The sequence below is a fragment of the Lagenorhynchus albirostris genome, chromosome 18 (genome assembly GCF_949774975.1).
Source record: "Lagenorhynchus albirostris chromosome 18, mLagAlb1.1, whole genome shotgun sequence".
Taxonomy (NCBI): Eukaryota; Metazoa; Chordata; class Mammalia; order Artiodactyla; family Delphinidae; genus Lagenorhynchus; species Lagenorhynchus albirostris.
In genome coordinates, this window is record NC_083112.1 from 67,766,442 (window position 1) to 67,781,816 (window position 15,375).

At 41.5% G+C, this 15,375-nt stretch overlaps 1 protein-coding gene across 2 annotated transcripts in view; it reads left to right on the forward strand.

Annotated features, from left to right (window-relative positions):
* The first annotated feature begins 1,645 nt into the window (after positions 1–1,645).
* The window catches only part of UBAC2 (UBA domain containing 2), a 152,949-nt gene continuing 139,219 nt past the window's right edge, over positions 1,646–15,375 (forward strand). For both annotated transcript variants that reach the window (XM_060128659.1, XM_060128660.1), the window contains exon 1: positions 1,646–1,808. In XM_060128659.1, the coding sequence (XP_059984642.1) occupies positions 1,778–1,808 (31 nt within the window). In that variant the 5' untranslated portion in view covers positions 1,646–1,777. The remainder of the gene's footprint in view (positions 1,809–15,375) is intronic.

Consider the following 15,375-nt stretch of genomic DNA (forward strand, 5'->3'; position numbering starts at 1 on the left):
CTAGCCGCTCCGCGGCATGTGGGATCTTCCCGGACCGGGGCTCGAAGCCATGTCCCATGCATCGGCAGGGGGACTCTCAACCACTGCGCCACCAGGGAAGCCCGCAGATATTCTTTTTTGATATGACACCGCAGCTTAACAAATGGTAGTTTCTTAAAGACTAGTTGCAATGAGAAGTCTGAAACCCTATCTTTTGTACTGTTGACACCAAAATTTATTGGTTTATCTTGCAGTTTGAATTGATCTTTTACCCATGCATGATTTTGTAACACCACGTATTGGTCAACTGTAAAATACTAGCTCATTAAGTTATACAACTGTTCCGAATGTGCAGTGGAAAATTCCACTGGATACTCCAGAGCAATTAAGAGTAAAAATGACAAATAATATCTTTATATCACTGTAAAGATAGCTTTGGCCTTTGGTACTCCCTAAAGTGTGGGTGGCAGTCCCCACACCTACCGTGAGAACCACTGTCCTACGTTGGCTGCAGCTGACAGCTTCTGCAAACATAGAGGACCTTGAGAGTACCATTTTACGGCAAAATAACTCAATTGGATGAATCTTAAGTTAAACATAAAACGTATTTCAAGATTGTGAACACGCTTCACGAATAAAGAAAAGCCTGAAAAAAATAAAAGTCGCTTTATACTTTTGTCTTCTAGAAATAAATGTGTTAATATTTTGGCCCACTGTCACCTCTCCTTAAGGGCAGAGACTGTGTTTTATTGATCTACAAATTTCGGAGTTAGCATAATGCCTGGTCCTTATGAGCACTCAAAAAGATTTTTTCTTTTTTAAAAGTATACCGTACATAGTTTTGTAGCCTATCCTTTTCATTTAGCCTCAGAGTTGGTCAGTTTTCCCATATGCGTTCTATAACTACTGCATAATATTAAAGTTTTCAACCTCAAACTCACTTTAAAAACCGTGACTTTGCTTTGGCAAGGAGTAAAAATTTTGCAAGGGAAAAAAATTTAAACGACATGGGTCCAGCAGGACTCCAGGGAAGAAGTTTGGGGAGCAGGATCGCTCCGCCACAGACTCACCGCGCCTGGGACACCTGGACACAGGCCACCGCGGCGGGGAGGGGTGAGGGTCCAGGGACCATGGCACTTGGCGCTTTTTCGGGGGCTTTCGCGCGGGACCGACATGCGAAAAGAGGGGGGGGCAGCTGGGCGGTCCCACTCCCCACGACAGGGAGGGTCTTCCAGCTCCGGCTCCCCTTTCCTCGGAGGAGCTGCCTCTCCTGCACTTGTCTGGGCACCGGAACTCGAGACAGTTCTGTCAACAGTCAGCGGGAGAGCCAGCCCCCGGGACGGCCGAGAAAGACTGAGCATGCGTGGAACGCACCCGGCGTGCAATCCTGGGAGAGGTTAGAGGTCGCGAGGTACATCACAGCGCCGGCATTCCAGATGAATTAGCTGCTTTGGTGGCTCCACAGGGCAAGTGGCGGCGCTAAAGCACTAGTGTGCGGCTCCCAGGAGTTACACCCGCTCCTCCCACGCCATCCCACTCCTTTTCTAAGGCTCCCGCGGCCGTCAGAAAAACCCGGAGAGGCGGACCACTTTCGCTTCGCACGCACTTCCTTTCCCCGGCCGGAAGGGAAAGGGGGCAGAGAAGCGTCGCATGCGCCGTTCGCAGGCGGCCCCTGGAGTGGAGTCGAGTTGCTGGTTTCGTTGGCCCGGCCGGAGTGCGCCTGCGCGGTCTCCGGCTTCCCTCCACCTCCGCTTCCCCTCCCCCTGTCCCCCGCGGGGCCTCTGGGTCCGGCGGGACCATGTTCACCAGCACCGGTTCCAGTGGGCTTTGTGAGTACCGGACGCCGCCATCCTGGCTGTCCCCTAAACACCACACTGGGTACCTCCTTGAGGAGGCTGGGGGCAGCGGGAACTCTCGGGGTTGCAGGCGGTTTGGAGGTCGATCTGCCGTCCCTGTGCCGGAACCTTGGTAGTTCTTGCCCGGTGGGGGGCAGCGGACACCGCCCCCATTTCAGCCTGGAGGGGTCAGTGGGGACTGAGTCAGCCCCCAGCCCCCCACCTGTGAGCCCCAGGTGCGATGCTCAGATGCTCCTGGGGCTGCTGTAGGTGGGCTGGGCAGTTAGGGTCGGGCTGGGTTGCCCTGGTCTTATGGCCCGGCCCCCAGCCCTCAGCGGTAGGTTTGCCAGCTAGAAAGAAGAGGCTGTCCGGGTGGAAGCGATGCTGGAAGCCTGCTCCCTTCCCAGTCATCTTGCTCCATTCATTTAGGCTACAGAGGGACCGAACTGGCTCTCCCCCGGATGCAAATTCCAACCTCTGCTTCAGGAGCTGACCCCTTAGATTTACTTAGATTCTTTTTTTTCTCCTCAGTCTCTCTTAGGAGTTTTTAGACAAACAAAAACTGATTAAAGTACTTCAAAGTGGAAGGAAGTTTGGAAGTAGTTTGGCAGGAAAGCAGAGACATTGCTGCTGGATGTTGCTAAATTTTACTGGAGTGTCAGCTGTGGAGTGTCAGCAGATAGAGAGCAGAGAAATATATATAGCCTTTTAAACGACTTTCTTTTTCTCATTGAAATGGTTTAATTGACTTTTGATAAGGTGGACTGTATGTTAACTAAACAGCGCTGAGATTAGGCACTGATACAGCAACAGTGAATTGTTTGAATAGCTATCATTTTTGCAATTGCTTGTCACTGTTAACGCTTCATATCTCTATACATGTGAAGTTAATCTTACTGAGTACAGAGGCAGTTGACATTTCCAAATATTAATGATCTGTTGTGAATGTTAGGAATCTTTTTCTGAGAATACATATCTTAGCCTGGGAGTAAGTTAGTATCAGGGCAACAGGCATAATTATAAATCTTCCTCACTTCTCAACTTCTCAGGTTCTGAAATGGGTTTAATATTTGTGATTTCCCTTGTTTCATACTTAATTTGATTTATGACATCTTTCAGGTATTGGCCTCAGAGTATTTTACAACTACTAGGTAATTAATCTTCCCCAAACTACCCTTTAGAAAAAGAACATGACTGTTGAAACTGATACTCAAAAGGTGGTGTGATTTTCCTGGGATCTGTGAGCCATACACTGGTGGATATGAAATTAATGGTAGAATTCTTCAATTTTATTTGGTTTTTTTCATCATTTTGACTTATCCTTCCTTGCTGACCAAAACACATTAAAGAATTAAAAAGGCAAGCAAAATCTGTTATTGGTTACTATGCTGTATTAGCTATTATGTTGGCAAAGTGTTTTCAGATTTGATACAGGGTGACTCTGGGGAAGGTAGTAATATGTGATTACCTGTGGCACATGGTTAATGAGTATTGAATTCTAGGAGCCAAACTGCCACCCAGGGAGAGGCCTAGGCCAAAGGCTTCTCCTCAGCTGTCTTGCCCTTTTTCTAAAATAAATGTATCCACAGCATAAGAATTGATGGAATGGCCATTCCTCAGAAGTCCATGTCTTATATGCTCATTTAACAAACATTTTGAGCATCTCGGAAACTGCGAGGGGCTGGGAATGCGACATTAGACAAGTCTTGGTCCCAGTGTTTGCAGAGCTTACAGTGGTGTTTAGGCACTGGTTTTCCAAGACTGGTCTTTCGGCAAGTCTGGGTGGGAAAATTTACTTTGCTTTGAAATTTTTCTTTGCAATGCGCCCCACTGAGAGGGAAGTGATTTCCTTTAGATAAGTTGTGTAGCCCTTTGGTAATTCAGAGTTCTGATCCTGAGTAAGTGTCCCGAGGATGAATAATCTGCCTAGCAGCGCCCCCAGGGATGCTGAATAACATTCTCTTTTTAAGGGAAAAATCCTGGCCATTTCCTACCACTGGCGTATTTCCCACATCTGTGACTAGTAGATAGTGTATTTGTGTTATACTTGCTTTCCTCCCTCTTTCACTCATTCATTTATTTATTCAACAAGTGTCTGTTTAATACCCACATAAGCCACACACTGTTCGTGTATAGAGGATAAAGTGGTACACAGGATGAAGGAGACCAACATCCAATAAGTAAGTTATGTGTTTTCACATAGTGATAAGCGTCGTGAAGAAAATCTGAGGGTAGTGGCATAGACTGTGGTTATGGAGGACTTCAGCAGGACGCTAAAAGAATGCTAAGGATGCTGCTTTAGCAGGTGTGGTCAGCGAAGATGTTTGGGAAGGTGACCCAAATGGCGTGAAGGAACCCACCTGTCAGTTTTTGTTGAAAAGTGTGCATCAGATGGGTGCCTCTCAGTCCTTATCTAAGTGGAATGTTCTCTCACACTGGCCTTGATGAACACTTCTTTCTAAAATTCTTTTTTTTTATTGAAGTATAGTTGCTTTACAATATTATATTAGTTTCAGGTGTATAGCATAGTGATTCAATATTTTTATAGGTTATACTCCGTTTAAAGTTATTGTAAAATATTGGCTTCATTCCCTGTGCTGTATATTACATCCTTGTATCCTATTTATTTTACACCTAGTAGTTTGTATCTTTCTAAAATTCCTTGTTCTTTGACTTTTTCTTCATATCTCCTGACCACAGCTACGTAGTTTTTCACATCCTCAGGGTCTACTGGATTTGGCATTAAGTTATTGTTACCTTAAGAAGAGTAGTTTCAGTGGATTATTAAGGCCAAAACCTATTTTTGTTGAGGTACGGAGTGAACCAGAGGTAGAGAGTAGAAATAGAGACGACCGTTGGGATGGACAGCTGGCAGTCTCAGGGAGACACAGCTGGAGTCATCCCTTTGAAGACTCAGTACCCAGGATATCTTGCTAACTCAAGCCACACAGTCCTGAGGTGGGAACCAGTACAGACTTATCAGAGTGAGAAAGTTCTCAAATGAGCTGGAACTTTCCCTTGAGTGAAACTCGTTTTGATCCAAAACATTAGTTAGGGAGCCTAGAGTCAGGTGCAGTTAGGGGAGGTTGATGAATGCGAGGTCCAGCGGTGGCAGCCTATGGTGAGGACATTCATTTCGCTCTGGAGATGGGTGAGCCACAAGGACTGGTGGGTCATTCAGGGTCTGTAACCCCCTCTTCATTTCAGCTTTAGGGTACTGCCTTGGAGCCCGAAGGCTCTGTCCCCAGCATCATCCTGAAATGGACACTTTGCAGTTTCCCAGTGCAGCTGTGGTTGTGCTCCCAGGAAGGACCAAACTGTGTTCTGATTGATATATTCTTTCTTTAGGTATGTACTCAATGTGTTGAATACATAACTTGTGGGAGATGATTAAAATAAATCTTTATTTTTGTCTCTCACCATCTCTTTAAAATGCACTCAGCTTGGAAAGCCTTTTCCTTTTATGAGAAGGCATCAGGCCTTATGACTTTTTATTCACTCTTCAAGTTATTGATTCAACAGCTGTTTAATGAGCATGGCTCATTAGGTGAAAGACAAAAGGTGCGTTCAAGTGGCAGTGATCTTAGGGAACAGAAGTCACAAAACATAGGCTCAATTTAAAAATGTCCAGTTCAGTGTATTAATCAACACTCAGCCTTCATTCAAAGGTAAGAGTTTTTCTCCCTCTTTCTCCCAGTTAAGATTTGTAGTTGGCAACCACTTGCTGTCAGAGAAAGGGGTATAGTTGGCTTCTGTCCTTTTGTGTCCCCTCTGACCCCCCAGTTTCCTGTTTCTGACCTTACTGGGTTCTAGATAAGGTGGGGTGGGAGGAAGAAGGAATAGTGAGGAACTAGGATTGTTCTTCCGTGGCTCTCTGAGCCTGGTACGTGGTTAAAGCTGACTCTGTGCTGTGGGCTTTTTAGAGTCTCTTGGGAGGCGCCCATTCCGGCTGCTCCCCTGACCTGGGGGGATGCAGTGTTATGCTGGTGGGCTTTATTTGGTGTCTTTCATAGCTCCTAGGAACTTAGGTCCACCTACAGTTTCCTCCTTCTAGGGCCTGTTTGGCCTGCTTGAGGACACTGCTGGACGGATTGAAAGATGACCCCACTGTTGCCTCTGGCCTGTGGTCCACCTCTGCTTGCTGGAATTGCTGATTCTTTGCCCTGGTCATGCATTCTTATCTCAGTGATCAACATGGCTTCTCCTCCTCCTGCTCTCTAGAAACCCCGGTACCCTGCTTTCAGGGGTCACGTGTTCATCTCACTCACAAGGCCCGTTTCTCTCTCTTGACCACGGGGGTATTCGTAGGCTCATGATGAGTATAGCAGCTCTGCTTAGCAGTGGAGCTTATTTCTCAGCCCTTGAACACTTATTCTGGGTCCTGGCAAGTTGCTTCTTATTGCCCCCCTTGTGACTGCTGCAGCTGGTTCCTCGTGTGTCCGCCATGTTCCTTCTTTCAGTCCATGACTCTCCCTCTTTCTTCCTAAAGCAGAACCAAGATCCAGTTTTGCTTTTACTAGAGATGTTTTATGTCCTAATTAGGATCTTTTTGTAGGAGCTGATGCACTATTGTTGTTTTTATTTGCACGTTTTTCTTTTTCCTTTATTATTATTATATTTCTCTTCCCTTTAGTCAAGTTATTATCTAACTTCTCCAACTTTTTCCATTCTCAGCTTGTGGCAGTATCAGTTTTAGTCATGAAGGCAGAACCTACCTTAAATCAAGCTACTTTAAAACTTGCATTTCTATGGAATTTTAATAAATACAACCTGATAAAGTGTATCTCATAAGTAATTTACTCCAGCATATTTGAGGTGTGCTTTCTAGAACACACTGGTACTGTTCAGGGCTGCTTAAAATTTTTTTTTAATTAAAAAATTGTTTTATTTTTAAACCCCAAATTTTATTGTTCAGTTTATTTTTTCCAGCTTTATTGAGATATAATTGACAAAAATTTTATATATTCATGTTGTATGTGATGTTTTGTCATTTGCATACATTGTGAAATGATTACTGCAGTCAAGGTAATTAAAATATCCATCACCTCACAGTTATCTTTTGTGTGTGTGTGTGTGTGTGTGTGTGTGTGTGTGTGTGTGTGTGGTGAAAACATTCAAGATCTACTCTCTAGCCAATTTGAAGTATACAATTCATTATTCCTACCTATGGTCATCATGCTGTACATTGCTTAAGTTTTAGCCCTCATTTAAATTATAATTATAAATGAAAATTATCATTTAATCCTCATTTAAATCATGATTCTCTTTCCCAGACATTTTTCTCAAGATTTTTATGTTATATTGCCACTGTTCTCAGACATTTTCCAATGCTTATGTTACCTTAGTCCCTTGAATGCAGCATGATACAGTGGAAAGAGCACAGTATTAATATTTGGAAAGCGTTCAGAAGCCAGGATGTCCCTAATGTTGTTTTTAAAGATTGATGTTGGAAATTAGCACTTCCAAGGCTTATGGGCCCTGCAACAAGGAAATTTAACTTTTTATTAACTCTTTGTTTCTAAGACTTAGTGGGAATGGTTTTCATTGTAGAAAATTTGGGAAGTAAAAGGAGGAAACATAAAATTCCATTTCACTGTGCTACCCAGATTTCATCCCTGTTAGCATATTGGTGTTCTGTAAATTTTTTCGTATGTATGTATGTAAACAGATTTAAAAGCAAAATTGGAGCTACGTACAGTTTCATATTCTGATTTTTTCATTTAACTTTAAATGAATTTGCCCCATGTTATTAATAATGTTCAAAGATGACTTTTAACATTTTTTTGTTTTGCCTTATTACAAAACTGAAACATGCTTGCTGCCAAAAAAATTAAAATATTACACAAATACGTAATATAGAAAGGAATAGTCAAACGTTACTCTCCCACCCAAATAATCATCACTGCTATTTTAGTGCTCATTCTTTTAGATTTTTTTCTGTACAGGCTCTTACCTGTGTATTCTTTCTCTCTCAGGCACCCACACACACGTGTTTTATACAGACATGGCATTCAAATAAACATTTTGTTGTGCTCCCCTAACATTTTTTAGATACAGAATCATGACTTTGAAGTATTACAACGTGTTATATTTCAGTGTTTTTCTCCAGTTTTTTCCCATTTAAACAATGTTATGGTGAACGTCTTTTAAGTTATTGATCACATCTTTGACTTCATCCTAAAGAAATGATCACAAACATGGAAGTATAGTGTCAAAGAATAGGAACATTTTTAAACTCTTGATCTGTATTGCCAAATCCTTCCAGAAAGGATGTGTCACTTTACACTTTTCAGCAGTTTAGCAGAATATTTTTCTCACCAAACTCTTGTAACACTTGAGTATGATAATTTAAAATGATTTTTGCCAGTTGAGATATTGAAAAATGACATTTTATTGTTTTAATCTGCATTTCTTTGAATGCCTGGGAAAGTGAACTTATTTTCATCTTTCATATTTGTTAGCCATTTTAATATATTTTTGAACTGATTTGACTATTTATGTCCTTTGCCCTTTTTTTTTATTGGAGTATTTGTTTTGTTTTTGTTAAATTAGTAAAAGTCCTTTAAGGGTACTAGCTTTTGTCATGGTATATGTTACGAATATTTTAATCACTTGTCAGTTGCTTTTTAATTTTTTTTTTTTTTTTTTTTTTTTTTGGTACGCGGGCCTCTCACTGTTGTGGCCTCTCCCATTGCGGAGCACAGGCTCCGGACACGCAGGCTCAGCGGCCATGGCTCACGGACCCAGCTGTTCCGCGGCGTGTGGGATCTTCCCGGACCGGGGCACGAACCTGTGTCCCCAGCATCGGCAGGCAGACTCTCAACCACTGCGCCACCAGGGAAGCCCCCGCTTTTTAATTTTATTCATGAAATTTTTCTCATATAAAGTTTTTCATTTAAATAAGTCATTAAAATAAAGGGATTTAGCTCATAAATTTTATTTAGCCAAATTCATCCTTTTCTTTATTAAGTCCTGGGCCTCCTGAGATCTGTTAAATATTCATTTAATATTTTTGTATCTTATATTTTTCTGATTATATAGGTAATATATACTGCTGGTACAAATTCAGCCTACCCAGAAAAGAAGAAAGTGAAACGTGAAATTCTTTCTTCTCAGTCCCAGAACAGTTTGGAGAATATTCTTGTAGGTTGTTTTTTGTTTATGAATCCTGTGTGTGCGTGTGTGTGTGTGTGTGTGTGTGTGTGTGTGTGTGATTAATATAAGAGTAATATAAGCATATGGTAAAAATTTATATAAGGATATAATATGAATTCTCTTCACTAGCAGTAGCCGCTTTTAAGTTCCTCTTTCTTTGTTTCTTCTGTTATTACAGCTTTAAATGATGTATTTATGCCTTTATTGATTTGTCAACTACTGGTTCTGCTTATAGATTCCACATAATGAAAGATGAGGAACTTGCATACCTCCAACCTCTCCATGTTTTAGTTTTGGTTTGGTTACCCCTTGTAATGGTTACATTTATAATTTTAAACAATGGACAAAACCCTTTATTTTTTATTTTTATTTTTTTAATTTTTATATTTTTTTGCGGTACGCGGGCCTCTCACCGTTGTGGCCTCTCCCGTTGCGGAGCACAGGCTCTGGACGCGCAGGCCCAGCGGCCATGGCTCATGGGCCCAGCCACTCCGCGGCACGTGGGATCTTCCCAGACTGGGGCACGAACCCGTGTCCCCTGCATCGGCAGGCGGACTCTCAACCACTGTGCCACCAGGGAAGCCCAATCCTTTATTTTTTGATTCATCAGTTTTTGGCACAGTCAGTAGACTACACTATGAAAATGAGAAAAATTAGCCCAAGAACATGTACTTTTTTGTCTCTCAGTTCTTGATTTGTGTTCTATGTGTGCTGTGTGTTTTTATAGCCTGTTCTGTAATGACAGTTAAGCCTTCCATGCTTTGTCTGTAGGTTGATTTTATATAGAAAATCATAACAATAGCTATATTTACATTATTATGATTGTGTATTCATTGTTGAACCAAGGTGTGTGATTGGTGTCATAGAAGAAGATAGAGCCCTAGGTCAGAAAACCTGTGCTACTTCAAGGAGTCTCTTAATTTCTTTTAATATTTCTTCACTACTTAAGTTCACACTCAATTTTTGCTGTTTCTTGACCCTTGCATCATTTTCTTCTCTGAGTCTTCTGTTTTCTCCCCTGGCATCCCTCCTGCAGTAAACGTTTTGGTGCAGAGGACACGGGGGTGAGCTTTCCGGATGCTCACTTGACCATTCTTGTACATAGTGAAAGACTGGATTTGTAAGTAGCTGGTGTGGGTTTCCTCTTTATTTGTGGGTAGGTCTTTGTCCCCAAGAGGCCCGAACCTCGGCTGGCAGGGCCGCCTGTAGGCTCTGTTCAAGTTTGCAGAGCTTGTGAACAGGCTGCTCTCCATATAGGGTGCAGAAGCGGGGAGCAGAAGACGGGCAAAGATGGTGAAAATCCCCTGCTGTGGGCCAGGGTAGGGGGCTTGGCTCTTTGTGTAAATCTTACTCTGAGTGAAGCTGCCCTTCCTCTTACCACCCGCCTCCCACTGTGCCACGTTACCCAGGCTAGCATCTGTTGCGGGCGTCTGAAGATGCCCGAGCTCTCTTCTAGTCTTTCTCAGCCCTCAGACCCTTACAATGTCCTCCCTAAGTAGATCGCCACTTTCTTTGGAGAGCATTTCTCGGATTTTATTTTGGGGGGCAAAGCCTTTTCTTCAGCTGGGGTGGTCAGATGAATGGTTGTGTATGAGGAAATGCAAAGGAGTGTGTCTGGGGGCGGGGTTTTGTGGAAGGGCCTGGCCCAGCTGCCACAGCAGGCACGAGTGCCATTTATACTGGGGCTGGTTTAAACAGGGTGTGGGCTCAACACTAAGGGCCACTGAAAGAAACTTAAGATAATAATTCCCTTTTCAGTTCTTTTTCCTCTTGATTGTAGCAAAGAGAAAGTCTCACTTAGCTGCTAGTCTGAAATACCTCTCTAATAGCAGCTAGTTTCCTCTGGTAACGTAGAGAACAGGAGGCAAGCCCAGATCTTTCTGCAGCAACAATATTAGTTAGAATTTAGTAAACTGTGTTTATTTTTAATGTTACCACCTACTGATGACAAAGTGACACTCGTTTTGCACTTATTATAGTGATATAAAGTTTCCTTTAAAATACATTTATTTAACTAAAACATAGTAAGATGATTTAAAGAAAAATATTAAACAATAGGATAGGTAACACTGGGATATAACAAAAATTGTGGCTCCGTAATGGAACTGACTGAAGTTTGAGAAATACTGTAAATTATTCTGTTGGGTAATTCTGTTTGCTCATTCTCCTCTCCAGGTCTTGGTATTTATTCATTAGTTCCCTGGACTATTTGGAAGGAGGCATTTCTCTGGTGTTTTGAAGGTCCTTTTATTTCAGTATGACTTTGGGAGGGGGGAAAAGTGGACAGGTATAGGAGCCTGTCATCTTGAACTGAAATTTTGTTGAGCTGTCTTTTTGGTTTCATTGCTTTTATTTGATTCTTGAATCTGTTTAGCATTAATTTTAGTGTTTATAATGTTTAAGTGGGGTTTTTTTGTCCCCACCAACCAGCCAGTCTCAGCATCAGTGGTTAAAGATGTTAGTAGCATCTCTACTCACAAATGGATTAGGTGCTAAAGGCCGTGTACAGGTCCAAACTTAAAAGGATTTAAGCTTGGTTCTCTATTTTAGTAGGCTTTTCCAGCAGACAGGAGTGGAAGAGGTTCCTTGTATCATCAAACTCTAAAATCAGACTTGGGTTTCTCCATCTTGCAGATGTATGTTTTGTTTACGTCCTTCCCCCCAATAGACCCGTTTAGTCTACATTAAACATCTGCTGACAGGTAACTCCCTCTCCTGCTTACCTTCTCAGATGTTCAAGTATATGTCTTTATAGATACGGTATCCTTACTTGTCAGTCTACTTTGGTTGATTCGAAGTTTCATAGGGTCTTTGAACATATAGAACCATCCTTGGTTTGTTCTGGAGCTGTTACCATTAGGGCAGCACCTTCACCAGCCTTGGTCTTTACGACTCAGCCTTCTCTTAAATTAGCATTGCTCTGATAGGCATTCACCTCAGTGATGATTCTCTAGGCCAGACTTTGAACACTGGCAGGCCACACAGATGTGTTTTGTTTGAGCTGTGTGTTGGTGGTGAGGGTAGGGGGGTGGGAGGAGAGTCACCTTCCAACATTTTAGAATTGGTGTCTTTGAGACAGAAATCCAGATTCCTCTTAGTTCTTGATATGATGATCTGCCACACCAGGGCTGAACTGTTGTGTGACAAAAATCCACTGATACGTGCTTTTTGCCACCTACCTCCCCTGTTTCACTGCTACCTGCCTGGCCTCCTTAGGTACTTGAACTTACAACAGATCTTTTTTTTTTGTTTTTTTTTTTTTGCCAATAACCACACATTTTCTCTTAAAAATTTTTTTTTTCTTTTCTCTTACAGTTTATCACATGGGTCTAGAACAAGCTTGTCTAGACAAGCTTTCTGATTCACTTTTTCAGAGCTGTTCCTACCGTTGAATAATTTATCATTATTTATGTGTAACATTTATAATTTTCTTACTTCTTTTGGCTTTTAAAATTATTATTTCATTTTATTGTATTCCTTGTCTAATTAGCACTTTTAACAATGACTGCCTTTTTTTTTTTTACACTTAAGGAAAGGCTTTATGTTTGTATAAAATCTCCCTAAGAAGGCTAAACCCGAGTAGTGTCCAGCGTAGTGGCAGGACTGAAATTAAAGTGCGGGAGCCTGTTGCCACTGTTGCTGACATGCAGATCTGACACACTTTTCTCTGGCGTCACGAGCCTTTGTGTTCGGCTCTGTTTTAGAACTTTCTTTTTCAATTTTATTGCTCGTTCTTTTTTTCCCCCTAATTCATACTATTGAATATTTTAGATATAGAATACATTCTGGTCTCTAGAGGACAAATCTTCCTCTTTCTTGCCTTTTTTCGGAGTTCTTTTCTGGAAACTTCCTAGCCTTTTCTCCTGTTCATTTTCCTGATGAGTTTTACAAGCGTTGGTCCAGTGACAAGTGTTCACGGGCTGCCCTCCCAAGCCAGGCCCCCGGGCCACCTGTTGGGTGAGGAGTGGTCAGTGTAGCAGATGCCCAGGGCCTTCACATTCTCCCCAGTGTGTTAGGCACAGCAGCGGGTTCATGGATGGCTTACAGTGTTTTACTTCTGAGCATCGTAGGTAATTGACTGTCACAAAAATAAACTTGGGACCTTTTGATTCTTGGGCAATTTTATGAATGTCTTTGTGGAGACGGTCACCAGAACGCACTTGGTCACTGAGGGTGTGTTTCATCAGGTTTCCTTCCAGGAAGCTCATAGGCCTGAAGAGTAAAGCAAGGTGGATGCAGAAGGTGTCCCTCGTAGTGCACAGGTTTCTGCATTTTCGTGGACTTACACACGTTGGTTTAGCCCCTTTTTGATGAAAAAGTTTAAGGAAGTGACTTCATAAAACACCAGCTCACCCCATTCTTGTGGAACCCCTGAGAAGTTTACCAAATAGTTGAGTAGTCAGAAATAGGAAAACGATCTGGTAGGGTATGGCAGCCCCTCCTCCAGGGGTGTGAACCACACCAGGGTTTTTGATGAGTATACTTTGACACGGTGACTTGTGGGGATGGGCAGAGTTGCTGGGTTACTGCCTTTTCCTCCCCCCCATCCCCACCCCCTGCATCTCTCCTCAGCTACGATGCTTCTGTAACAGCCCACATGGCTAAGCTTTGCCAAGACCTGTGGTTAGTATCTTTAGTACCTAAAAGATGCATATTTTTATTCAGGTAGAATTCACATAACATAAAATTCACCGTTGTAACCATTTAAAAGTGTACAATTATTGACTTAACAGCACATTCACATTGTTGTGCAGTCATCACCAACCACTCTCTAATTGTAGACCATTCTTATCAACCCCAAAAAGAAGCGCAGTTCCCATCAAGCAGTCCCTCACCATTCCCTCCCCTTCCCTGCCCCTGACAACCACCAATCTGCTTTGTGTCTCTGGATTTTTAAATTCTGGACATTTCATGTATATGGAGTCATAATATGTGGCTTTTGAGTCTGGCTTCTTTTGCTTAGTATAATGTTTGCAAGGTTCTTCCATATTGTAGCGTGTGTTACTAGCATGTGTCCTTTTATGACTAATAGTTCGTTGTCTGGATATACCACATTTTGTTTATTCACCTGTTGATAGACATTTGGGTTGTTTCCACTTTTTGGCTCTTAGGATAATGCTGCGATGAATATTCAGGTTTTTGTTTGAATATCTGTTTTCAGTCCTCTTGGGTATATAACTAGGAGTTGAGTTGTTGGGTCATGTGGTAATTCTATGTTTAACTTTTTGAGCAACCAAAAAGATACAAGTGAAGTACTAAAAATAGTAAGAGTGAAAATCCCTTTGGACCATGGACCATGATATAAAGATATCAGATTTCCTTGTTATATATTACAAAACCTTTTTCTTTGGAGTCAGGCAGAACTGGTCCAGATCTCAGCCTAACTAGTTGTGACTTTGCACCAGTTATTTAACCTTTCTTAGCCTATTTTTCACCTAGAATATTCAGATAACTAAGTATTGCCTCAGGTTTACTATAAGCATTCACTGAGATGGTATTACACAGAAAGTGCTTTTTTTAGCACAGTGCTTGGCATAAAGTAATCCACATATACTGTAATAATTATTTTAGGATAATACGCAGTCACCATAGCCTGATTGCTATTCTTTGCCACAGAGAGATGGCTTCGTACTGCCGTCATACCAAAGAGGTGAATGACCCAAAAGGAAACACCTTAAACTTTGGTGTTTTATGTTGTCTTTACCGTAGATGTTCTGCATTTTTATTTTTATATTAATGCATTGTCTGTCATTCTCAAAATTTGTTACATCCCTATTTTCAAAAGTGGAAGGACCCATTGTAAAGAAGTGACATTTTTTAACCTTCCATTTGATCACTGCTTGGGTTCCTCATGTATGAACCACTTCCTGGCTCCACTCACATGGGGGGCCAGCAGATTGCTAGCGATTTGCCTTATCTCACTGCGTAAGGATTTAATGAAACTTTTAAGTGAGTTAGTAACTAGTTAAACCGAAATTATTTTTTCTAAGTCTTAAAATATTTTCATAAAAATTTAAAACCTCCCGTGAACAGATCATTCAGAGATTGCCACTGTTAATATTTTGATAGGTGCTTTTAAAAAACCCATGTATTTATGAACTATTTATTCAATATATAATAATGCTACTGGAAATATTGCACTTACTATTTAGGAACATCTTTCCAAAGCATGAAATATTTTTCTACAACCTAGTTCTTAAAATTGAGTATTATTCCATTTTATGGATAGAACATAATTTATCTATTTTCCTTTTGGACATTGATGTTTCTAGTTTTTTCACTATCATAAACAATGCTGTGATGAGCGTCTTTGTAGCAAAAATCTTTGTGTATATCTGTGATAATTACTTTGGGCTAAATTCCTAGATGTAGATTTTTTTTTTGGATCAGAGGGTTTATATATTTT